Genomic DNA, 26,614 nt, shown 5'->3' on the forward strand with positions numbered 1-26,614 from the left:
GCCGACTACATCCTCCTGGGGGACCACAACTTCCACCTGGAGAACAACAACGACCGCAACACTAGCTCCCTGCTCGACAACCTCGCCAATCTTGGACTCAAGCAGCTGGTGTCCACCCCCACCCACCTCGCCGGACACACACTCGACGCAGTCTTCTCCTCCAGCCCAGACATCGACTTCAGCCACGCCACAGAGCTTCAATGGACGGACCACAGCTGCGTCCACTTCACCTTCAAGAGAACGACGACCCACCACCACCAGCAACAGACCGCCCGCAGAAGCTGGAACAAGATCACAGCAGACCAGCTCGCCACCTCCCTGAGCCAGCACCCTCCTGCCAGCTCAGCGAACCCCAGCCAGGCTGCCGACAACCTCACGAAGTGGATCAGCATCTGCGCGGACGAGCTCGCCCCGCTAAGGACCCCGCCCAGCAGACCCGGCAGCAAGAAAGCCCCGTGGTTCACCGACGAACTCAAGAGCTCCAAGAAGAACTGCCGAGCCCTCGAGAAAGTCTGGAGAAGGGAACCTACACCGGACAACAGGACCACCTTCAAGCTGGCCACCCGTAAGCACCACCAGCTGATCCGCGCCGCCAAGAAAACTGCATTCAAGGACCGACTGGACAACAACGCACGCAACTGCAAGGAACTCTTCAACATCGTGAAAGAGCTATCCAACCCCAGCGCAGGAAACAACGACATCACCCCATCGCAAGACCTCTGCAACTCCCTCGCTTCATACTTCCACAACAAGATCGCGGACATACACAACAGCTTCAGCAACCAACCAACGCACACTAGGACCGAACAACCACCCCCCACCGCCACCCTCCACGCCTGGACCCCGATCAACACCGAAGACACCATCCAAACGATGAACTCCATCCACTCCGGATCACCGACCGACCCCTGCCCTCACTACGTCTTCAACAAGGCCGACGCTGTCATCGCACCCCACCTGCGAGACATCATCAACACATCCTTCGACACCGCCACCTTCCCTGAGAGCTGGAAGCACGCCGAACTCAGCGCTCTACTCAAGAAACCCACAGCGGACCCCACCGAACTCAAGAATTACCGCCCCATCTCGCTCCTCCCGTTTCCAGCCAAAGTCATCGAGAAGACCGTCAACAAGCAGATGGCCGCCTTCCTCGAGACGAATGGATCCCTCGACCCCTCACAGTCCGGCTTCCGAGCCAATCACAGCACCGAGACCGCCCTCATCGCCGCCACCGATGACATCCGAGCCCTGATGGACAACGGAGAAACAGCGGCCCTCATCCTCCTAGACCTCTCCGCGGCATTCGACACTGTCTGCCACCGCACCCTAGTACAGCGCCTCAGCAACGTCGGAATCCAGGACAAGGCGCTGGAATGGATCATCTCCTTCCTCGACGGAAGAACACAGAGAGTCCGCCTCCCACCGTACAAGTCAGAGGCATCCGAAGTCATCTGCGGCGTCCCTCAAGGATCCTCGCTGAGCCCCACCCTCTTCAACGTCTACATGAGCCCCCTCGCGGCCATCGCACGCCAACACAACCTGAACATCATCTCCTACGCCAATGACACCCAGCTGATCCTCTCACTGACCAACGACCCCGCCGCTTCCAGAGCCAACCTTCACGAAGGGATGAAAGATGTAGCCGAATGGATGACGACCAGCCGCCTGAAACTGAACTCAGACAAGACGGAAGTCCTCATCCTGGGCTCCTCGCCCTCCGCCTGGGACGACTCCTGGTGGCCCCCCGCCCTGGGCACCGCACCCAAACCGACGGACCACGCACGCAACCTGGGCTTCATCCTGGACTCCTCCCTCTCCATGACCAGGCAAGTCAACAACGTCTCCTCGGCGTGCTTCAACATCCTACGCATGCTACGGAAGATCTTCTGGTGGATCCCCACCGAGACCAGGAAGACCGTCACCCAGGCCCTCGTCACTAGCCGACTGGACTACGGCAACGCCCTCTACGCCGGTACCACCGCCAAGCTCCAGAAGAGACTCCAGCGGATCCAGAACGCCTCTGCCAGACTCATCCTCGACATCCCACGAACCAGCCACATCTCCGGACACCTGAGAGACCTTCACTGGCTCCCCGTCAACAAAAGAATCACCTTCCGCCTCCTCACCCACGCACACAAAGCCCTACACGACCAAGGCCCGAGCTACCTCAACAGCCGAATCAACTTCTACGCTCCCAAACGCCACCTCCGATCAGCCAACCACGCCCTCGCCGCCGTCCCCCGCATCTGAAGAGCGACTACAGGAGGAAGGTCCTTCTCCTACCTGGCCGCCAAAACCTGGAACTCCCTCCCTCCCGACCTGCGCCTGACCCAAGACCACCTCTCCTTCAGGAAGAAGCTGAAGACCTGGCTGTTCGAGCAGTAGCGGCACCCCCCCTCCCCCAGCGCCTTGAGACCCTACGGGTATGTAGTGCGCTCTATAAATGCCATTGATTGATTGATTGATTGAGGTTGTGTTGTCGTAAGATGGAGGCGAGGGGACTCATGTAAACGTTGAAGAGGGTGGGACTGAGTGATGATCCTTGTGGTACGCCGCAGATGACTTTGGTGGCTTCTGATTTGAAAGGGGGAGGCGGACTCTCTGTGTTCTTCCGGTGAGGAACGAGATGATCCAGTCCAATGCTTTTCCTTGTGTTCCGACGTTGCTGAGGCGTTGTATGAGGGTGCTGTGACAGACTGTGTCAAAGGCTGCGGAGAGGTCAAGTAAGATGAGAGCAACTGTTTCTCCTTTGTCCAGTAGTGTTCGGATGTCGTCTGTTGCAGCGATGAGGGCGGTTTCGGTGCTGTGTTTGGCTCGGAAGCCGGACTGTGAGGGGTCGAGGGATTTGTTGGATTCGAGGAAGGCGGCGAGTTGACTGTTGATTGCTTTCTCAATGACTTTGGCGGGGAATGGGAGGAGCGAAATGGGGCGGTAGTTCTTAAGTTCAGTGGGGTCTGCTGTGGGTTTCTTCAGAAGGGCGCTCAGTTCGGCATGTTTCCAGCTTTCCGGGAAGGTAGCGGAGTTGAGGGAGCAGTTGATGACGTCTCGGAGATGGGGTGCGATAATGGAGTCTGCTTTGTTGAAAATGTGGTGGGGACATGGGTCGGTTGGCGATCCTGAGTGGATGGAGTTCATCAGGCGGATGGTGTCTTCGGTGGTGATTGGGTTCCAGGCGTATAGGTTGAACACAATTTGCTATGCTGGGTCTGGTGGTTCATGTGTCTTCTATAGCCACCTGTATTTCAGCGCAAGGCCACAGGTTCGAACCCTCATGGCTCCACTCGACCTTTCACCCTTCTGAGGAGGAGTTGGGTATCAATAACACTTGTTATATGACACCAGAATGCCCCTATAGGTGAACGTGTGCTCTATATGTAGGTTATATGTAGCCTAGCACGTACATCTACATATTAAAATACTATATTAAGAATATTTGTGAAAAAAGTGTTGGTGTATGAGTTGTCATACTTTTCTCTAGTTTTACTCGTTCAGCAGTTTATTTGAAAAGCCGTGTTCAAGCTGCACCATTTCGCATTATATTTTGGGCCTGTCCCTTAGAAAAAAAGGCTGTTGGTGGTGAATGTATTTTCAAATGTAAACTCGGATTTAGTTTGACAGTTAACAAGATTAAAGAGCTGTCCTGAATTTTGAAAGCTGCAGGCCATGCGAGCCGAGAAACCCGAGAGCCACACCCAGGAGGTGTGTGCTCGTTTTCATACTGTCTGAAGGTTGTTTTCCTTGAGCGCCTGTTCTGACCCAGTCTTGTTGTCATTCCGCTGGATTTAACCGGAGCGCTTTCTGTACACACCGCTGTCCGTCGACTGAGGCATACAAGTTGACTTGTCCACCGCCTCTCACGCACAGCACGGCCACCGTAGACCTCTAGCGCCCTGACGCTCTCCTCTAGGCGCTGCCCTGAGCTTGGCGCTGTCTTCATAGCGTCGTCACCAGGCCGTGTGGAGGACGGGGGGCACCAGAGGTGAAGTACTTGTGTGCAACTGCAAGAAGACGGACGCCAGCTCAAAAACTGTCTGTGAGTGTGCCCTGGAAGCTGTCTCACCCGGGCACACACACAGACAGGTTTTCTTTAGCGTGGTTTTAAGTACTCTGACCTGTAGCATGGTTTAAAGCGCTCTCACCTGTAGCGTACTTTTATGCACTCTCGCCTATAGCGTGGGTTTAAGCGCTCTTCCCTGTAGCATAGTTTCAATACTCTCACCTGTAGCGTGGTTTTAAGCGCTCTCCCCTGTAGCATGGTTGTAAGCGCTCTCGCATGTAGAGTGGTTTTAAGCGCTTTCACCTGTAGCATAGTTTCAAGTACTCTCACCTGTAGCGTGGTTTTAAGCGCTCTCCCCTGTAGCATAGTTTCAAGTACTCTCGCCTGTAGCGTGGTTGTAATCTCGCTCATGACTAAGCTGGGCCTGAAGTTCACGATCACGAGGCCACATGTGCAGACACCGACAGGAAACTACTAAAAACGTATCATTTCTGGGTGTGAAAGAACACGTCTGTCATTGAAAAATTCCTGTTCTGTATTCAGCGTTTTGATCTCTCCATATCTCGCCCTTTTCAGCTCATTGTAAAGCGCCTTGCCACCTTATGATGCAAAGGCGCTACGGAAACCGTTAAATAAAATTAACCGCATGCGTGCGGGCGGAATTCCGCTCGCACGCTGAGATATTTAAAAGCGCATGTTACGTGACGAGCTGGGCTCGTCATCAGCGTAGCAGGAGGCTACCTCATGACGAGCCCAGCTCGTCATCAGCGTCGAAGGGGTTAATGAATATGATATACTTTCACTGTAATGTAGAACGTGACAGCCCGACAAAATGTGTTTAGTTTCATCTTTAAATTTTACCACACAAATTTATTAGTAATTTTGGACAACATCATTATACCATATAAAACAAGCATTTGCAATGCAGTAGGTCTCGCATTTACCCGAGTTTAAGCTATTGCCTTTGTAAATGACAATGTCTTCTATTTATGTTTTAAAAACCAAAATAAAAGGCATAGCCATTTACAATGCCAATAGCTCAAAATCGTGTAACTGCGAGACCTATTGCATTGCAAATGCTTGTTTGAGGAGTGATTGGCCTAATCGGATTCAGAACGGAGACTTGCAGATTTGCATAAATCAGCGCAGTGGATTAATTTAAGGAAAGGACAGCTCTATTAAGTTTTCGTCCTGTAGTTTTAATTTTTCTTCAATGTCTTAGAGTTTTGGTAGTCCTTTACTGTACAGTCTTTCTCAGTAATCCCAATTGCCATTTTCTGCCTGCTCTGAGCAGGTGGAATGTGTAAGTGAGATGACCGTGGAAGTTAGGCGTGTTGTGGAGGATTTTAAATGGGAGTGAAGGGGTGCAGGACAAGCTTGTGCTTGTCCAAGGGAGGAGCATTGTTTGCTTCTCCTGTACTGCTGCAGGCGTTCAGCCGCGGTCGGCAGTAGGAGTTCCTGCAGGGCGGTGATGTGGGGAGGGGGAGGGGCAGGGTGGGGGGTAGTAATGTATGGATTACGGAGTTTAAGAGGTAAGTAAACATATAAATAAATAAAACGAATTTCTTTGCCCGCACTGCATCGCATTTGGTGATGCAGTGCGCGCAACAAAATTCGTTTTATTTATTTATATGTTTATTTGCCTGTTAAACTCGGTAATCCAAACATTACTACCCACCACCCTGCCCCTCCCCACGTCACCACCCTGCAGGAACTCCTACTGCAGACCGTGGCTGCAGGCGTTGCTTGGGCGGCAGGCAGTGGGACTGATTACAGCCCCTGCAGCAGTACAGATAAGTCCAGTAACTCTGGGCCTGGAGTTATCTGGCCCAGAGATAGCTTGCATAATTTTGGACCTGGGAAGAATCAGCATTGCAAGATGAAAACTTATACCAGATGTATCACTCTGAGTCAAACACCACAACTCATAATGAGGGCCTAACTAGTTGCTGAGAAGAGCAAGTTCTCCATTATTTTCATACTGTTAACTTGGAATTGAAGCTACACGCTTTAATAAGTCGCCCTGGAAAATAAGCATGCGAGAGGCATAGAGAGAACGTTCTCAGAGGGATTCTCAACTGTAGATAACAAATTAAAGGGTAATAGAAGTGTGGGCTTTTTTAAACTGACAAATGGGTTAGGTAAGAATAAATGCCAGCAACCAGAAAAAGCACTAATACCTGAAAGGCATAACATTATAAACAAAATCTAGGGTTAACGCTACAGAGAAATAATTGCTTCCACTGTTTGGTACCTTGATGATGAACAAGCAAGCAAATGCACAAGATACACAAAGGATGGCTGAGATCTTTACAAAGAAAAAACCGGGGTGGGCATATAACGAATTCCAGTGCCAACCAGGTATCTCAGAATTCTCCAGGGCACGTCGAAAACAACTAAATTGTTAACAGTCTAATAGACTCAGTAATTAATTATTTCAATGATTTTGGTAGACGTAGCAATCTAACAGCACATGCTAATGTGTTTGCAATTCACCATGAGCAAGGTGCAGATATATTTAGTTACTCTAGCCCTGCATATATATCTCTGACTGACACATTGTTGGCGTATCTCAGCTGCAAGCCTTGAGTATTGAGCAATGATTGTGTGGGTACATTAGTAAAGAAACATAGCTTACATGGGTCTAGGAGAAACATATGGCCATGCTCTAACTCTGTAACCAGAATTGAAGAAAGGTCAACTATGCATCTCTTAAAACATCGTACAAGTCATGTATCCTCTTCCAAACAAGATGACCCAAACAAACAAAGATAGCCTTACAGTATGAAGTGCATGTTAGTGGATAGCATCCTTAGGGATATTGTTTAACTTTGATATCCCTCTTGAACCTAGCCATGAAGATGTCATTTTAAGCTGTCTAACTGAACACCTTAAGACAATATCTGCTTCCTTCCTGATGGATCAATTGTTAGTTACCGGGGAGTTTAATCGTCATTAGACCAGCTACTATTGGAATTAAATAGTTATGACCTTAAAAAGGAAATATATGTGCAGTCAGTATCAACACCGATGTATGGTTCACCTACTGCAGAATAAAACCTAGGATCTTTCAATGCTAGGGTAACTGACGGCATCCCTTCAGAATATTCATCATTCATTTGGTAGATTTGCCCAGTGAGACTACATATTAATCTATTTTTTCTTCCTAGGGTTATGCCACTTTATTTTTTGTGTGTGATCTGTTTATTGTCATTTTTTTGTGTCACAAATAGTTATACCACTTCATATAAAAAAAGACAGAGTGATCACCTACCTCAGCTAATTACATTTAATGTAGGTATTGAGTCCCATCAGAAAATATTGGAGGTGAATACTTGGAATGGTGAGGAAAAACAGGTCCTCTGAAGCAGAAATGACTGCTAAGGTGGCTGAAGCGAGCTAAGTATGTTAAAGGTAGAGAGTTTTCAATATTTGCTTTGGGAGAGCGTTCTCTTGACATTATTTAAAGCACTGGACCAAGAGCCACTGGTGTCGAGTAAATCTGGCAATGAATGGTTTAAGGTCAAAAGAGAAGGGCATACAAGTCAATTGCCTTACCCAAAAAGGCAATTAATGGACTAATTAGAATGATGGAAACTCCAGTAAATGTTTAGAAATAATGTTATCCTTTGAAAACACTTCTTGTATATATCCAAAGTATTTTATTCATACTTCCGTATGAATTAATCTTTGTTCGATTTTCATAGGAATACATTTCTCCATAGTAAATAGATCACAACAATCCTTCCAATGCATTTCGGCACTAGGCCTTCATCAGGGAAGTCTGTAAAGCAAAGAATATTTCTATAACTCCTCTATGTCACACAAATGATGGTATGAGCATAAATTCAATATTCATAATTAATTACGTGTTTGCATTTTCACCATGATACAAAAAAACTGAGATTAATGCTATCAAAACATACTAAAAGCTAGTATCCCATAGTTTCAAATGAACTAGAAGCTGTGTCTGTCAAAATAACACTTGTTGTTTTCTAGGATTCAATGTTTATAAACAATGTGACAATTATCGTAGGTAAAAAAGACCAGTTAAAAAATGCGCAGGTACATTCTAGATAATCTAAGCTATTAATAAAGATGTTAGGCACGCTCACTGAGGCCAAACTGACCGTGAATGATTTAACGTTGTTATGAATCCCGCTGTCACGCTATACGTGAAGTATTTAAATGTCATACTGTCTGCAAAGTTTTTTTTAAAACTGATTACAAAATCTATCAGCTCAAATACACAGTTGCTGTGATTTTAAATCGAGTTCTTACCGTGTATCGTGCAAAAATGCTTCGAGACCCAGACCCAAAGTAAACTTCAAAGGCACAACTCCTTGCAGAAATTGCAGCAATTGCAAAAATATAATTGAAGGCAAGAGCATCAACCACCCCATGAAAGGGAACAAAATAAATCTAAACGTAAACGCAACCTGTGATACCACCAACATAATATATATGATCAAATGTCCATGCGGCCAGGCTTATATTGGCCAAACGGAACGCAAATTGAAAATAAGGCTCAATGAACATAAAAGTAATATTAGGACTAAAGCTCCAAAATCAGTTGTGGCTGCACATTTCATTTAAGCTAACCATCAAATAAGTCAACTGAAAGCCTGTATTTTGGAAGTGGTGGAAAATAGTCATGACAAAGACAATAAGAAAACCCTACTAAAGCGAGAGAACTTTTGGATATATCACTTACAAACCCTGAAACCGAATGGAATGAATGAACAGACAGAATTTACCTGTTATCTATGAACAATGTTCATTTTTACCGCTGTATCAACTGATCGCTAGTGCAGACTAATCGCTGATGCTTTCACTTTGCTTGTTTTTACTTTGCATTTTATTATTATGCAGCTAGTGACTATATAAACTTATGGCATTTATTTACATTAATATACATATCTAGATGCTGTCCATTTAGACATTCACTCCGAATAATAATTAGAAGGTGTATTTCATTGTAACACTGTTTCTAGAAACCCTTCATGTTACATTCCATACATAAAAATCTCCATTGACCATAATGCAGCAAGGTCCCTTTAATCTAATTGTTTACTTCGCGTCTTCTCGCGGTAAGACTCAACCCCACTTCCTCCTTTCTTACACTTACACGTCACACGCCGGTATACCCGCGTTATACTCCATGGCGGCAGCTTTGTAAACAGAAGCATTTTCGCTCGATACACGGTAAGAACTCGATTTAAAATCACAGCAACTTGTTCTTGTTCTGAAAAAAAAAATCACAGCAACTGTGTATTTGAGCTGATAGATTTTGTAATCAGTTTTAAAAAAAACTACGCAGACAGTATGACATTTAAATACTTCACGTATAGCGTGGCAGCGGGATTCATAACAACGTTAAATCATCCACGGTCAGTTTGGCCTCAGTGAGAGTGCCTAACATCTTTATTAATAGCTTAGATTATCTAGAATGTACCTGCGCATTTTTTAACTGGTCTTTTTTACCTACGATAATTGTCACATTGTTTATAAACATTGAGTCCTAGAAAACAACACGTGTTATTTTGACCGACACAGCTTCTAGTTCATTTGAAACTATGGGATACTAGCTTTTAGTATGTTTTGATAGCATTATTCTCAGTTTTTTTGTATCATGGTGAAAATGCAAACACGTAATTAATTATGAATATTGAATTTATGCTCATACCATCATTTGTGTGACATAGAGGAGTTATAGAAATATTCTTTGCTTTACAGACTTCCCTGATGAAGGCCTAGTGCCGAAATGCATTGGAAGGATTGTTGTGATCTATTTACTATGGAGAAATGTATTCCTATGAAAATCTGAACAAAGATTAATTCACACGGAAGTATGAATAAAATACTTTGGATATATACAAGAAGTGTTTTCAAAGAATACCATTATTTCTAAACATTTACCGGAGTTTCCAGCATTTAAATCAGTGCCCAAGGAAACACCCACACAGTTTGTGTCAGTGCTATCTTTATTGTTTCATTCCACACTCCTGAGCGGGGAGTAATCCTAGGAGCACGATAAAAACTCAATATATCTTCGAATCAACTTAGCAGTGCACAGCTACTAATTTATGGTTTATCAAAGTTCCTGCTCAACAGTCTGTAGCATGCAACATAGCAAAAATGCAATATGAAGAAATCACACAATTAACTGAATTTCGAGCAGAAACATTCGCATACGCGAATGAAGAAATATCAAGAATTTACTCACTCATCAACGAGGAGCCTCTTGAACACACAACATCCAGAACAAAGGAACAACATGTTAAACAGCTCCTCTATTTATCACGCAAAATCATCAATCAGCGTCTGCACGCCAGCACAATGATAAAATACCACAAGGCATCAAGAATCCTCCGAGGTCTTAGAATATCATTAAGATCTTCTCTTTGTAAAAATTTTTAAAAAAATTCCGACAAATGGTATGCAATACTTAATAAGTGCTCGCTCGATTTAATTCTATTGATAATAAAAGAAGTATCACAAATCCTTCAAGAGCTTGAAAAAGACATAACTATAGTTAAGGAAGAATTGGGCAAATCAATGTCGAGTGAAGAACTAAACAAAACCTTGGAAGATATTAAAGCTCAACTGGCAAAACATACGGAAGAAGTTAACGAAAGGAAACTCCGGAAATATCGTCGAGATACTCTCGATTATAAATTGGATGAAGTGTATAATTGGGCGGAAGCTTATGCAAGAAAAAGACAAAATCGCCAATACACATCCCAAACAGACACTTCATCTACGGATACAGATACCTCAGGAACATCAAGAAGGGTACCACCCATACAAAAACCAACAACCAGTTCAAACCAAGGACCACAGCCTTTTTTAGAATCAAGCCCAAACACATGGGACGGCCAAGGAGGTCAATAAGAAAGAAACAACTCAGAGACAGAAAGAGATCCTCCACAGACTCCGAATGTTACACCGAAAAAGGACAACAGGAAGAAGAACCGAATGTAAATAATCTTGTGATTAAGATTTCCAACGTTAAGTTGTCCAAATTACAGATTAACACATTACAAAAAGGCACATCATTCGTTCCAACAGCCCAAACAAACCATCTGGAATTAAATATAAGTTTCTTCAAACTTATGAGAAAGCTGAGACTCCGCCATTTCTTTGAGAATATAGTTTTGGAACGTCAATAATCTAAAGAAGACCCACTAAAAGGACTCACTACCACTAGCACCTATATGGCGCCACTTAGCCATAAGACATTAGACTTATTCGAACAACTTGTTAAACAAGATTTGGCCAAGATCAATTACCGAAAACAGACAAAAACCAAAAATCTTTCACAAAAAGAATACGCCATTTTGCAAACAATAGCGAATAACAAAACCATCATCTGTCAGAGGGCGGATAAAGGAGGGGCTCTGGTTATAATGAACGCAGATTATTACAATTCTCAAGCTACTCTTCATCTACAGGATGAGAATACATACATGGAACTAGAGTGCAACCCTACAAACGAGATAAAAACAGTTCTAAAAAACATTATTCAGGATGCTGTATCTAAGGGGATTGTAAATGAAAAAATGGAAACATACCTCACGACGAATCATCCAAAAGATCCTAAGTTTTACCTTACTCCCAAAATTCATAAGGATCCAGTCAGACCCCCATGTCGACCCATAGTGTCCACATGTGGTAGTGTCCATGAACCTGTGGGTAAACTCATAGACAAGTATTTACAGCCCTTCGTGAACTCAATGAGTACATTCATAAAAGATACCACAGACTTCTTGAATAAACTGGCCACCATAAACCTTGAACCTGATGAAGAAATCATCATGTGTACAATAGATGTTCAAGCGTTATACACCTCCATACCGCATCAACTAGGTATGGAGGCAGTGGAAGAAGCATTACTCCAAATGGACTATGAAGAGTCAATGAAAGTGTTCCTAATGGAACTACTCAACTTCACACTTATGCATAGTTACTTAATGTGGGTGAACAAATGGTACCTTCAGAAGTCAGGAACGTCTATGGGCAATTCAGCAGCACCTTCATATGCCAATATCTTCATGAACCAATATGAGAAAAAATACATTCTACATAACCATCAATGGAAGGACAATTTGCGTCTATATTTGAGATATATAGACAATATCTTCGTTCTATGGAAAGGAACTAAAGAAGCTTTGATTAACAACTTGAAACAACTCAATGAGGTAGACCAACGTTTACAATTCACATATGAAACGGATGATAACAAAATTAATTACCTGGATGTTAACATAATGAAAAAGAATAACAAATTTGGAACATCTCTATACACAAAAAAGACAGATCGAAATAACCTGTTAGCCTATCAGAGTTTCCACCCTACACCGCTGAAGCATCATTTACCGTATTCGTAGTTGTTGTGAGTCAGGAAAATAGTCTCAGACCCAGAGGAATTCAAGATGCAATCCCAGAAAATGCTACAACGATTCAGAGACAGAGGTTATCCAGAGTCAATTTTAAAATCAGCTATGGAAAGAGTGCAATCAAAAGATAGGAACACCTTACTAACAGCACCTAAAACCAAGAAGGAAATAAAAATCACCTGTGTCAGCAAATTTTCCACAATAAGTCCACTTTTCAAAAAAACAATCAAAAGACATTGGGCTTTATTACAGGCAGAACCAGATTTTAATAACATTTTTGATGAAATGCCAGTCTTCGCATTTAACAGAGCCAAAAATTTGGGAGAAATAATTAAACACACTTCTAACACAGGACCCAGAGTAAACTTCAAAGGCACAACTCCTTGCAGAAATTGCAGCAATTGCAATAATATAATTGAAGGCAAGAGCATCAACCACCCCATGAAAGGGAACAAAATAAATCTAAACGTAAACGCAACCTGTGATACCACCAACATAATATATATGATCAAATGTCCATGCGGCAAGGCTTATATTGGCCAAACGGAACGCAAATTGAAAATAAGGCTCAATGAACATAAAAGTAATATTAGGACTAAAGCTCCAAAATCAGTTGTGGCTGCACATTTCATTGAAGCTAACCATCAAATAAGTCAACTGAAAGCATGTATTTTGGAAGTGGTGGAAAAAAGTCATGACAAAGACAATAAGAAAACCCTACTAAAGCGAGAGAACTTTTGGATATATCACTTACAAACCCTGAAACCGAATGGAATGAATGAACGGACAGAATTTACCTGTTATCTATGAACAATGTTCATTTTTACCGCTGTATTAACTGATCGTTAGTGCAGACTAATCGCTGATGCTTTCACTTTGCTTGATTTTACTTTGCATTTTAATATTTTGCATTCATTTCTCGTATGCAGCTAATGACTATATAAACTTATGGCATTTATTTACATTAATATACATATCTAGATGCTGTTCATTTAGACATTCACTCCGAATAATAATTAGAAGGTGTATTTCATTGTAACACTGTTTCTAGAAACCCTTCATGTTACATTCCATACATAAAAATCTCCATTGACCATAATGCAGCAAGGTCCCTTTAATCTAATTGTTTACTTCGCGTCTTCTCGCAATAAGACTCAACCCCACTTCCTCCTTTCTTACACTTACACGTCACACGCCGGTATACCCGCGTTATACTCCACGGCGGCAGCTTTGTAAACGGAAGCATTTTCGCTCGATACACGGTAAGAACTCGATTTAAAGTCACAGCAACTGTGTATTTGAGCTGATAGATTTTGTAATCAGTTTTAAAAATAACTTCGCAGACAGTATGACATTTAAATACTTCACGTATAGCGTGACAGCGGGATTCATAACAACGTTAAATCATCCACGGTCAGTTTGGCCTCAGTGAGCGTGCCTAACATCTTTATTAATAGCTTAGATTATCTAGAATGTACCTTCGCATTTTTTAACTGGTCTTTTTTACCTACGATAATTGTCACATTGTTTATAAACATTGAGTCCTAGAAAACAACAAGTGTTATTTTGACCGACACAGCTTCTAGTTCATTTGAAACTATGGGATACTAGCTTTTAGTATGTTTTGATAGCATTATTCTCAGTTTTTTTGTATCATGGTGAAAATGCAAACACGTAATTAATTATGAATATTGAATTTATGCTCATACCATCATTTGTGTGACATAGAGGAGTTATGGAAATATTCTTTGCTTTACAGACTTCCCTGATGAAGGCCTAGTGCCGAAATGCATTGGAAGGATTGTTGTGATCTATTTACTATGGAGAAATGTATTCCTATGAAAATCTGAACAAAGATTAATTCACACGGAAGTATGAATAAAATACTTTGGATATATACAAGAAGTGTTTTCAAAGAATAACATTATTTCTAAACATTTACTGGAGTTTCCAGCATTTAAATCAGTGCCCAAGCAGACACCCACACAGTTCGTGTCGGTGCTATCTTTATTGTTTCATTCCACACTCCTGAGCGGGGAGTAATCCTAGGAGCACGATAAAAACTCAATATATCTTCGAATCAACTTAGCAGTGCACAGCTACTAATTTATGGCTAATTAGAATGATAACAGGGGGCTCCTTCAATGAAAACAAAACCTATAACCCTAAAGTAGGACAATAAGAAAAGAGATTGGTAGGTGCATAGTGCAGCTGGTGTAGGATAATGAGTAGCTGAATTTAAAGCTAAGCAAGTCTAGGAAAATGACAATCCACAGGAAAGACAAAGCTAGTTGTGTTTTTGGCATACCACAGTTATATATTGCTAGTTTATTGATAAGCAGGAAATAGATACTGTTGAAGCCTACCTAGGCATGCCCATTGTTAGACCTGGCATAATTGGCGTGAGTCTCTCTTCCATTTTGACTGATTGCCTCCTCTGTTTTCATATGTTTTGCTGGTGTTATGCTTTGGGCACTGTGCCACTGCTATTCAGTGCCACAGTGCAAGTGCTCCTTATGTTAAATTGATGTAATAATTGGTGATTCCATGATTGGGTTATTTGATTATCCCCTAGTACAGTTCACCACGTGTGCCTAGGAATTGTAAATCAAATACTGCTGGTGGGCTTGCAGCATTGGTTGTGCCACCCACAGAAGTGGCTTGTAAAGTGTGTCTCAGGCCTGCCATGGCAAGGCCTTGTGCAGTCTAGCACTGCCATGTCGACTTGGCAAGTGCACCCACTTGCCAGTCCCTAAACCTTCTATTTGCTTCATATTAGACACCCCTATGGTAGGCCCACGGGCAGGGTGCCTTGTAAGTATAAGGTAGGACATGCTCTGATGTGTGTAACATGTCCTAATATTGAATTTCAGCCATTTTTGTGTTTCACTATTGAAGGCCACTTGTTCTCCATAGGCTAGAATGGGCAGTTAGATTATGACATTCTTATAATCCTAACTGACTCAGGGAACATGGTAGAAATTCGAATTTAGTATGCCTGAACTCAGAATGATAAAATACATATTTTAGTAAGGTTGGTTTTAACAGTCTGTTTGAAAAATACCACTTTTAGAAAGTGGGTATTTTCTTGCCTAACTGTCCAGGCCTGCCTCTGCTAGGTTGTGTATTCCTTGACTGGGTTTGTTAGTGACAGGGCTGGGGGGTTCCAGAAGACAGGCTGGGGCAGCCCAGTGGTGAATAGAGAGATCTGCATCTAGATGGGAGGGAGGAGCACCTGGGACCTGAAAAGGGCTGGGCCTTCCCTCTACAATGCTGGCTCCACCTCCTGTGGCTTGTCTGATGTCAGTGCCCTGCACTGTGAAAGGAGAGAAGGAATCTTGTCAACAAAGTGCTCCAGAGCTGTACCTTCCTTCCCCTGTGCTGGCTCCACCACCTGTGGGGCGGCTGATGTCTCTGCCCTGCACAGTGAAAGGAAGGAAAGTCATATAAACAAAGTGCTCAGGAACTGGTGTTGACTAGGCAGAGGCCTCTCTGCCTTCAGAGAACAAAGGATTTTGGGGTATAAATATTGGGACTCTGGTCCCAAGAAATGAGATCACTTCTGGAACAAGAAACCTTTTGCCAAGGAGAAGAACCAAGGAAGCTGCAGGAGTTTGACTGCCCCTCTGCCAGTGTGCTGTTTGCTGGGTTGGCCTGCAGTGGTTGCTTCATTGCCAAGGAAAGGAGAAGGAACGTTTTAAAGGACGTTCATCATCTTCGGAATATTCTCCAAGGGATTGAACTGTGCTTGCCTCCTGCTGAAGTCTCAGGGACAAAAGACTTCATCTGCAGCTCCCCTCTGAATTTCCTTGCCGGGAACACCTGACATTTGCGTGCCGCTGGGAGCTGGAAGTGCGACGCATTGAGAGGAAGCGCGTCGCCGCCGCAGCTGAAATCATCGCATCGCCGGAGAAGTGAGCCTTCGCCGCATCTCCCTGAAAGCGTGTGTTCATTGAAGCTGCCTGCTGTCGCATCACCGGAGAAGCGTGACGCCATAGTGAGAGTTGCCATCGCATCACCGGAGAAGCGTGTCGCAGGGCCTGTCGCTGCTCCAAAGTACAGAGTCGTCACAAGGCTGCCAGGGCGTCTACGCATCGTCATCGCATGGCCGCATCAAGGGCACCATCTTCTCGCATCGCAACCAGATCATCGAACCGCATCAAGGCGCCATTTTGCGCACCGCAACGGGCCAGCAGGTTGAGAATCTACGCATCACCTCCGCACCCGTAAGAATAACGACGCATCCCCTACTTTTTGCAAGCTTTGAGGCACGGTGCATCATCTCCCCTGGATCACGGAACCGACGCATCTCCCCTTTTTGCCAGCCTTTTGTTTACTTTGCGTTACGCATCCAGGTACTTTGTTGAGAACTTTGTCGCATTTATCATCAACTTGAACTAAGTAACTTTGATCAACTTTAAAGCAATCTTAAGTGTAGTATTGTGGATTTTTGTCGTTTGTGGTCTTGTGTTTAAGTCTATATAAAGAATACTTATTTTTATAAAACCTGTGTTGTGTCCATCTGTAGTGTTTTCACTGTATTACTGTGTATCTTCACAAATGCTTAACACACTGCCTCTGAGATAATCCGGTCTGCTCCTGCCAAGCTACCAAGGGGGTGAGCAGGGTTTATTAAGGAGTGTAATCCCCTTATCCTGATTTAGAAGTAAGGGTCCCTATTAGGACAAAGGTGAATACCATTGCCAACTAGAGACCCCCAGATCTGACACCCATAGATAGGCATTGCTTTGACATTAAGCAAGGCTTTGAAGACAGACAGAGGCGTATGCCCCAATTTTTGCACAGCAGGCATTGTATAATAAATTGCAACATTACTTATTAGGGCCTATATTTAAAGCAACATAGACTGGGGTCCTGATTGGTAGATGTCCTGTCCACCGAGTTTAGAGTATACACATTAAATAAGGCTGAAGAGATATCTGCCAATTTTTGGCGTATGTCTCACATTCTCCAAACTTTAAATCAGTGCCTACATTGATACCTTCCTTAATATAAGGAGCAGTCATATTCCTAAAAAATTGGATAGAATGTTGCCTAAGAGCTGTTGCAGTGGTGTCTGTAAAATCTTTAAACTCATAAATCGACATCCCAAGCTCAACGAAGGCTTGGTGTAGGTGTGAGTCAACTTTCATTAACTGTATTCGTATTCTTTTTAAATTAACTATACAAAAGCCACGTGGGAGATGATACAGGGTTTGGAGATGAAAGGAACTTCAAATTACTAATTTTTATTGCACAAGTCCCTGTCAGTCCGACTTAGCAAGTGCAATATCTCTATTAGAGGGAAACCAGGAATCAGAGTTTGTTTGCAACTATGTCTACTGGAGCTTTTCAGATATTAGTAGGTAAAGAAAATTCCTATGTGGTTTAAGAGTCAGATGTTTTCCATTGGGAAATAAAACATATATTAAAGTACACTCTTTTCACATACATTGGGTTGTCTCCTCAATCCTATCTTAATGTTGCTGTTCATGTTGGGTCAGCAGAGCACTTTCTACCAGCACTTAATTGGTGAAAGGCGTAAGTGTAAGGGCTGCCTCAGGGTGTCACTGCAGCTTGCACCACCCATTGCCCTTACATGTGCTGACATTGCCAGTACCAACACGGCTATTGTGTGTCACTCTTCTGCAAGTGTGACAATTCAGACTATTCCAGGCCACTCAAAGCAATAAGAATGGTCTAGGCAGCAGATATTAGTCATGTTTAATGTGTATTAAATTATTAAACAATCAGGCGGTGTGCTCACCTCAAAGTTAGGCAAACTGCGCCACACAGTGGTGGACTGTCATAAGTGCAGGTGCAGACAGAATTAAGTGCCAGTGCCAAGCTCGGCAAACCCCTGCTTTAATTAAGCACGGCTTTCTACGTTGAAGAGTTTAATTGATTGCCCTAGACAAAGTAAAGTCTGACCCAGTTGGTCTGGACAGCATTTTAATTGTATGTTTCCAACTCTGAGGCTTTAAACCTGAAGGCGTAAAGCATGTGTTGTCCGGCGATGCAATTAGGAGTTTGTGCTGATTAAAATTATTATTTCGGTGTATATGTATACAAATTGAACTATTGAAAAATATTATAATTGTATTCTAACCCACTCTTGCCCCCAAATGTGTCAACACTGTGATTGACAATGTTTGACTTTCTCTTTTTTTTCTGACGGACAGTGCAAGGTTTTAGGAATTGAGTTTGCAAGAAACTATAGAGACGAAATGCCTACGTTTCTTTACTTTTTTTAGTTATGTCAAGGCTGATCCGTCGTGTACGGTTTTAAGTTACTATTTACACAATAAGCATTTGAGTCGTTGTGCCTAAGTGCCATCCTACGACTTCGAACTCAACATAATTAAAAAAACAATCTGCACTGCTAGATCAGGCCTAGTGTTTTCAGAAAAGGTGAGGGTGATATCCAAGTACTGCAGAGATGATGAAAGCATTTCATATTACTTCATCTTATTACTCACATCCCCCAAAAGTGCTGCTTGTCAGAGTAGAACGTTTTGCATGTTATTGGAAGAAGATTACATGTTATCAGGCCACATATGTTGTCAATGAATATATTAAGGGTATGACTGTGGGTATGCGGAATTATGTAAAATATTCCTTAATTTATTGTACACACACAGAATGGCTATCAATAACTCACTGATAAAGACTGTTAAGATAATGTTGGGAAGTAGTAAGATTGCCAGCTAGAAAAGTATATAACAAACATGTGCCCGACATATAACTATCCATTTATTTTTTCTGATTCTACAGAATGCAGAGCTTAGATGAACCCCCGTGGCCTGAAGAAGAGGGGGACCCGGAAAATGCATACTATAACAGTGTTCCCAACAAGATGCCTCCAACAGGTGGTTTTGTTGATGCTAGGCAACGAGCAAGACTTCCAAGTCCTGGAGACGGTGCTCAGGTATTCACAAAATCACCTATTTAATGAGACCAAGCATTTTGAATAAGTATGCAACATTAACAGCCAAGGCAAAAAAATAAACAACGCTGCTGTGCCCGTACATACCGGCCTGGCCTTGTGCTTTGTGCTTCAGCCCCCATAATAATATTTTATTAATGATAATATTTGTGATATTATGACATCATGTGGGAGGTCATGAGAAGTTCATTGGAGGAAGCACTGACATCTCTAACATTTGAATGTTAGTGTTTTTGGTGTTATTTTCTCTTTGGAGTAAAGAATAACTGCCTAGGAATAAAAAGCTTTTTACTGTATTTTTGGCTTTATAAACATAAACCAAGCGCCCTGGCCAAAGCAAGAAACCATTGTGTGTGGCTTTCATCATGTGCAAAGGGCCAGGGGCCCAGTGTGTAACCCCCCAGCATAAGTGTCCCAGAGTGTATTATGTCAAGCCTTTGTCTGTGCACAGTGGACTGTGAGCACAGGACCTGGTTATGGCCATGCTCTACACCCAGCACACTTGCCCACAAAACACACTGCTTTATGTCTCAGGCCATGCACATGCTGTGCTGAGAGCAGTTCCTGGCCTTCAGGCAGGCAACTCTTGCCTACTCCACGTAACTCATCATCCATGTTCCATAACCCGCTCTGCACAGCCTACAGTTCTGCACAGTGGACTGTGGGAAAACACCAGGACTCCGACCATGCCCTGCGCCCTTATTCTGTGACAGTGGCACCCCCTGTGCATGACGGTTAAATATATCAAGTGTGCTTCTGGAACACCAAGCTCCAAAGACTTGAAACACTGATATACATGGCTTTGACCGTGAGCAAAGGCTTCTGCATACATGGTGCGGCGTTCTGCCATGCTCTGCTTCCACCTTCTGCTTATGTGTCTCTAGGAACTACGGCACAAATCCTTCAACCATGTGTAAAGGAATTTAGACAAAGGACTTGGCCTTTGGCACTGCCCGGCACAAAGCACCCATGTTCCAGAACATATTGTGCAAATAGTTTGGACATGCTTGGTGAGCAGTGGGTGCAGGGCTCCTGCCACTTGAGCATTAGCAAAACACTTTGAGGACTAACTAATCTTCAAGTCCCCATTGCCCATTTTATTCCTATGGGCTCCTTTTTTATTTTCTTTCTATACTTACAATGATCTTCAGTACAATCTGCAGATATAAAATGGCTTCTGCAAAGCCCCTCTTGGCACTGTGGGGCCATCATGTACCCTACAGTGCCCAAATAGGTACCACAAATAATGCATCTAATATAAAATGTTGTTAATGTTTGAGACAACGTAACTATAACTACACATTTACTAATGTGTCATCCTTAACTAAATCTTAGCTACATTTTCATTGCCATGAATTTAGGTGTTCATTTTGATTTTCAAAACACAATCCGCTAGGGTCAATGAACCTAAACCTTATTCAAGATCACTGTTCCTTGGTAGGAGTGTGCTTGGATCTGATTTAGAGTTTGGCAGAAGGGTTACTCTGTCACAAGCATGATGCCCATACAGTCGGCTTATTACAAGTGTATTATGTCCTATGGTAATAGGGTGGATGAGATATGTGTCATGTTTGTGGCTGAGTAGCTCATCCATCAAACTCCTAACTCAAGCTCTTAACATCCACATCTACTAATAAACATTAACGACCTCGAGCAATAATGCACATTAGTGGCCTCTCACTCTGTGCGACAATATCCGGAGTTAATAAGGTACCATCTGAGTTGTGTAACAATAAACATCTGCTATTTAGTGCCAAGATGCCCCAAGGGGTGACTTATCGCTGCACAAATGTACATGTTATTTTATATTAAAGGAATGAAAGTGGCCTGTGTCATTTAAAACCATTCATTGCCCCTGTGTGTGAGGAACTTTAATATATAAAGCTTTAACGCACATGAATGGCCACAGCTAGTAATGATCATCAATATCCCCAGGCAGTACTAAGGCTTAAAATGCCCAAGCATGGACAGCATCAGTGGTTTCAGGAATTAATGAATGCTAGCAGTCATTAACAGTGATGAACATAAAGGGGCTCCATCTTTTCACAACTCATACATCTTTACAACCACTTGCTGAAATACTGTCATGTGTGTAAAACAATATTCAAAAGCACAGGGTTTATTTGTGGAATTTTCTCTTTTTTCTCTTCTCGTATACAAGAGAAATTAGATTTAACATGAAGAGAGGTGCTCATGATTGATCATCTCCATAGCTCCATGTTGTGCTCTATTTTCTCATGAGCGGGGATATATTCCTTCGGCAAGCCAGAGTAACTCTTTTGGCTTCCAGTATTATTGCTGATTGTTGCCTTACTCCTTCATGTGTCACCAAGGATGCCTTTCTGTGGGGAAGGGAGTACTTGTGATATTCATCTGGGTCTCACTCTGGAAAAAGGCTTCTCCCTAAAATCGACGGGATAGAGAAACGGAGAGCTTGTCATATGCATCTACCTCTGACTCCAGCAAATTCATTCTTCCTAGTGTCTTTGAAATAAATGTATCTTTTGAATAGATCAGTTATCATAGTAATCTTTCACGGATTCTGCCATTTCTCCTCAGACTCCTGAGGTTATTGTGACAACGTCCTTCCATGAAAATCCATGACATCACTAAAAATGTTCAAGATCAAGGGATGCGACCGTGGCCTGGTGGGACATAGTCACTTCTAAACTACTACTGATTCTATATCAGTCGGTCATTATTCTTTATTCAGCTGACAAGCCATAAAATTTTAAAACTGCAAAAACAATATGGTTAATAAAAAATACACATAGTTACATGGTGATCTGCGAGATAGATCATAGATTATGTAAGATACATTACAAACTGCAAAGTGAATTTTTTCTACATACAGCAAAATTTACCTAAAACTCATGGTTTCGGTGCAGTATACAAAGTTGAGTACATTGATAACCTGATGTCATTGTAAAAACATACAAGGAACATTTAAAAAAAAATAAAAAAAAACATTAAAATACAATACTTTCCTTGTGTCATTCATTATATATTGTGCTCAAGTTACTCCATAGTTGATCCATGGCACCTCGACCACACAGGCCTTGCTCAGTTTACCTGCTTCTCAGCTTGATATAAAACAGCCTCCCATCTGGATTTAACAATTGGAGAGAGGCGAATCCACCATTTTTTTCCAATTCATTTTCAGACCAGTCACCAGTCTCCCTGGTTATATATCTACCCATCCCAAAAAAACATAACAGTAGATGGCATTTTGATAAAGTATTGCTCTTGGATCAAAATTGGATCACTGAAACTCCTGAATCCATACAATGGTTTTACAAGGAAAATATTAATACAGCATCAGGTTTTATGGTCTGGGAAGCTTTTAAGACTGCCTTTTGGGGTAGGGTGATTGCATAATGGGCAAATCTTTATAAAACTAGACAGCAGAAGATCCAAGGACTTCAGAATGCTATGGATCAAGCAAGGTTAGAACTTAGAGAGGGCAAATATCCAGTTGGTGCTCTGGGAAATTCAAGCATTTACAGAATTAGTGGGGTATAAGGCCAATCAGTCCAAAACGGAGCTTCTCCTATTTAATTCACGAGAGGCCGATCTTCCTGAAAGTTCTGCCATTAAGGCCTATAAGATATCTGTGCCTATTTGTCACAGCAGATTTCTCTCAACTGTTTCATTTAAACTACATAAAAACCCTCAACCAAATTAAAAATCTTTCAGAAAAATTGTCACTTTTACCTCTGTCATTAGTAGGCCGAGTCTCTTTGGTGAAAATGTTGATTCTTTTTTGATCTTATGTTAATAAAAGTACAATCAAGTTAGCAGCATTTCTGCACACTGTGAGCTACCTAAAAAGACAAGGTTGTGAATACAATTGGTAACCGTATACAACTGTTCCATACAGCATACAACATTCCATTATGCCACGCATTTACTTCCCTCAAAGACTGTGAGTTGTGGGGTCTCCAGGTTTCACAAAAGATACTTCAGTCCTATAATAGGCTAGGATTTTGTAAACTGGGAGATTTCTACAATGGTACCAATCTGATATCGTGGGAGGCATTCACATTACATTGTGCACCTCAGAGGGGTGATCTCTGGTTAAGTTATAGATAGATAGCTTGTTTTCTCATGAATAATTATAAAATAATCAATGAGAGGGAAAGAATAATTCTAAAAGCAGCCCTAGAATTGACTCTAAGTGGTATTGGTAATTGGTATTGATTACTACGACAGGGTTCAAACAAGAATCTTGTTGAGGCAATGCTTTCAAAAATTGCTCAGTAAACTAACTGCTGGTTTAATATTAAGGAATGGCAACAAGGGTGTGAATTTGAGAATAAAGCATTGAGGGTGGCAAATTTTAAGAGGATGTCTTTCCTTTCGAGGTGGCTGGTGTATTATACCCTCCTCGGTCTACTCAAATGGCTTTATCACTTCCAAACAAATGTTTTAGATGAAGCCTGGCGGGGGCAGGTGATTGGATGCACATATTCTTTACATGTCCCAAACTACAATATTTCTGGGAAGTGGTGTTTAGGTTCATTAGTGATTGTATGTCTATGAATATGTTACCCTCATCACCGCTAGCCCTTTTTGGCTTTTCTCACGCAATTAGTCCGCTAAAAAGTATAGGCAATATTTTGTTTTTGCTGCTAGAGTGGTAGCCAGATCTCTGGTGTGGCAAAACTGGAGATCTCAGAAGGTGCCTACGAAGGGACAGTGGCTCCCCAAGTTAGCACTGACCTACCAATTCAAAGAGGCATATGCAAAAAGGTTAGGGGCGCTTCGTAGATTCAAGACAACTTGGGAGGGCTATGCTCGGGTTTCATGCTTAAATGAAAATGTGTAAGGCAGGCTGTTTTTGGGTAAATAAGAAATGTGTGGTTTTATTCCATGTCGTGCCTGCTTTTCAATTGTTGAACCTAGGCCAGTCTGCAGCATGTTTTTTACCTTTTTAGAATGCTGGTTATACTATATGTGAATCTATTTATTGTCTACTGAAATGTGAATTTGGGCATTATGAAAGGTTGTTCCTTTTTTTGTATACCATGTTTACCATGTTTACAATGTCTGCTATCCATGCTTAATGAAAAAAAAAAAGAAAGGCACTCCATAGTGTTACCTTACCTAAACGGCACTTCTGTTGAAGTTAATTATAGCATAACAAATGCTTGGTATCCAAATTGCTGTAAAAAAGCCATTCCAATCTGATAATGTCTGACATTGGCTTTGCATAAGATCGGGAACAAAAAAGAAGCCCACGGGGTAGAGTGTAGAGTGCAAAAGAGCATAAAGTGAGTAATGTGGGCATTTAGGCAGCCTTAAATCCCTGTACCTGAAACACTATCACAAAGTGCAATGTGCTCAGTCATAACCAGGTAAGATAGTATGTGTAGGTAGTGTTAGATATTAGAATCAAATAAAGTTCTATCCCATTGAGGTGGACACAGCAATATATAATTCCACTGTATTCATTGATGGGGCTCTTTCCAGGCAAACCGAAAGGCAATGGTTGTAAGAAAGATGTTTAACTTTCTCTTTTCAGTTAGGGAATAGGCATGTTGGGTTTGAGAACAGTTCTGGGGTTCCCAGCATATTAAATACATTCCTCATATAAGTAAATCACGGAATGCGACCCATATTGTCAAGAGCTAGGCAGTCCTTTAAGGATGCCCTCATCAGGTCGCCTCAGGTTTGCACTAAACTGTAAATTCATAACATCAAAGGGGAGAGCCCAATGGTGTACTCCATATGGCTTAAACCTGCTTCAGCATGGCATATAAATGAAGGCAGTACTCCATGGGACTGAGAGGAGTCTACAAAGAAAACTATTCTCAAGCTGTTGGAGAATGCCTGGGTTGCTATATCCTCAAATGCCCACCACATAGAGGCCCACGGCAAGCATTTAATAGATCTGAATCATTTCTCTCACTGGTTTGTGGCATAGCCTATGCGACAACCAGAAAACTACCTCCGCTGCTCTACTACATTGTTGTGACCTTGAGGTTAAAAGTGGAGTCCAATTTAATAAACCTTTAAAAGAGGTTCCCGTGTAATTAAAGGTCTTCACCTTACATAACTGGGTACACCCTCATGGAATAAGACTTACTCTTGTTGTCACAGTGGTCACTCGTCATAATTAATGATTTGCAAAAATTAACTTTGAAATCCAAGTCTACGACAAAGATCAGAAATAAATACATCAGCAATTGTTTGCTTTTCTTGTCTGCGCCATTGGCATATAACAAAATTGGAATTGGGTGATTCCCCATCTGGGGTGGGTCCTTGCCTCTAAGTGATAATTGTTGGTCGACCCCATTAGCATATAATAAAAACAAAAACTGTGCCAGAATGCAGTCCTGTGGCACCCCACAGTTTGGTCTAATAAGAGTGGTACATTCTCCCTGGGGGCCATAATAAACTTTGACATCGGTACTCTAAAGTAGATGCCGTAACAAAGTAACTAATTCCCTTTCCACCAATTATGTTTTATATCAGGGACCATAACTTGGAGCAATTTACAAAGTCGGAGACACAGGAGAGATCCATGAATGCTCAGTATAAGGCACATCCCCCGGCCTTGACATATTTCCCCAAAGATGAAAATCAAGATTAAAACACTGCTCAACCGTGCTAATTTCTGGATGACACCTGAAAAATATTTTGTTTTTTAGCCCAGATTTTTAGCCTTGACAGAAGGACACTCTTGGCGGTGGAGTCCAATAAGGAGATAAAGCGATAGCAACTGGGAAGGTTCTTATCCCCTTTCTAAAATATAGACACTTGATGGCAACCTTCCATGAGTCTAAAATTGGGCCTACAGTTGCAGGTCTCAAAACATTTGTAGCAAGTGGGCCCATAGTGTAATATTCTCTTTAAAGATATCGGGGCACCTTCAGGACTGGGCACCTTCCCCAAGTTACTCCTTAGTATTGCTAACAATACTTCATTTACAGTGATTTACAGTGATTAAATTACTAAGTGCTTGAAGTTCTGGAGTATTTACTCTTTCAACCACAGCATTTCTGCGTGGTGGCCCATCTGGCGATTCAGAAGTATATATGTAGGAAGCTGGCTCTGTATATATATATATATATATATATATAACAAAAAGAGGTATAGTGTACACAGAGTCCAGAGAGTCCCCAAAGGTATAACGGAGGTAAAAGTAGCTAATACCTTACTCTCAATTTAGTGGTAGCTGGGTTGAGCTGTTAAGCTTTTCAGAGGGCAGTGTGACTGCCTTTGGTGTACATACTCATACAAGGCATGAACACACCCTCAATGACTGAC

General features: G+C 42.3%; 1 protein-coding gene across 1 annotated transcript in view; it reads left to right on the forward strand.

Moving 5' to 3' along the window:
* The window catches only part of SHC3 (SHC adaptor protein 3), a 430,233-nt gene that overhangs the window by 354,954 nt on the left and 48,665 nt on the right, over positions 1–26,614 (forward strand). Inside the window, exon 8 of the mRNA XM_078675642.1 lies at positions 19,171–19,324. Coding sequence (XP_078531768.1) covers positions 19,171–19,324 — 154 coding nt within the window. The remainder of the gene's footprint in view (positions 1–19,170; positions 19,325–26,614) is intronic.

Source organism: Lissotriton helveticus, chromosome 2_1 (assembly GCF_964261635.1).
Source record: "Lissotriton helveticus chromosome 2_1, aLisHel1.1, whole genome shotgun sequence".
Lineage (NCBI taxonomy): Eukaryota > Metazoa > Chordata > Amphibia > Caudata > Salamandridae > Lissotriton > Lissotriton helveticus.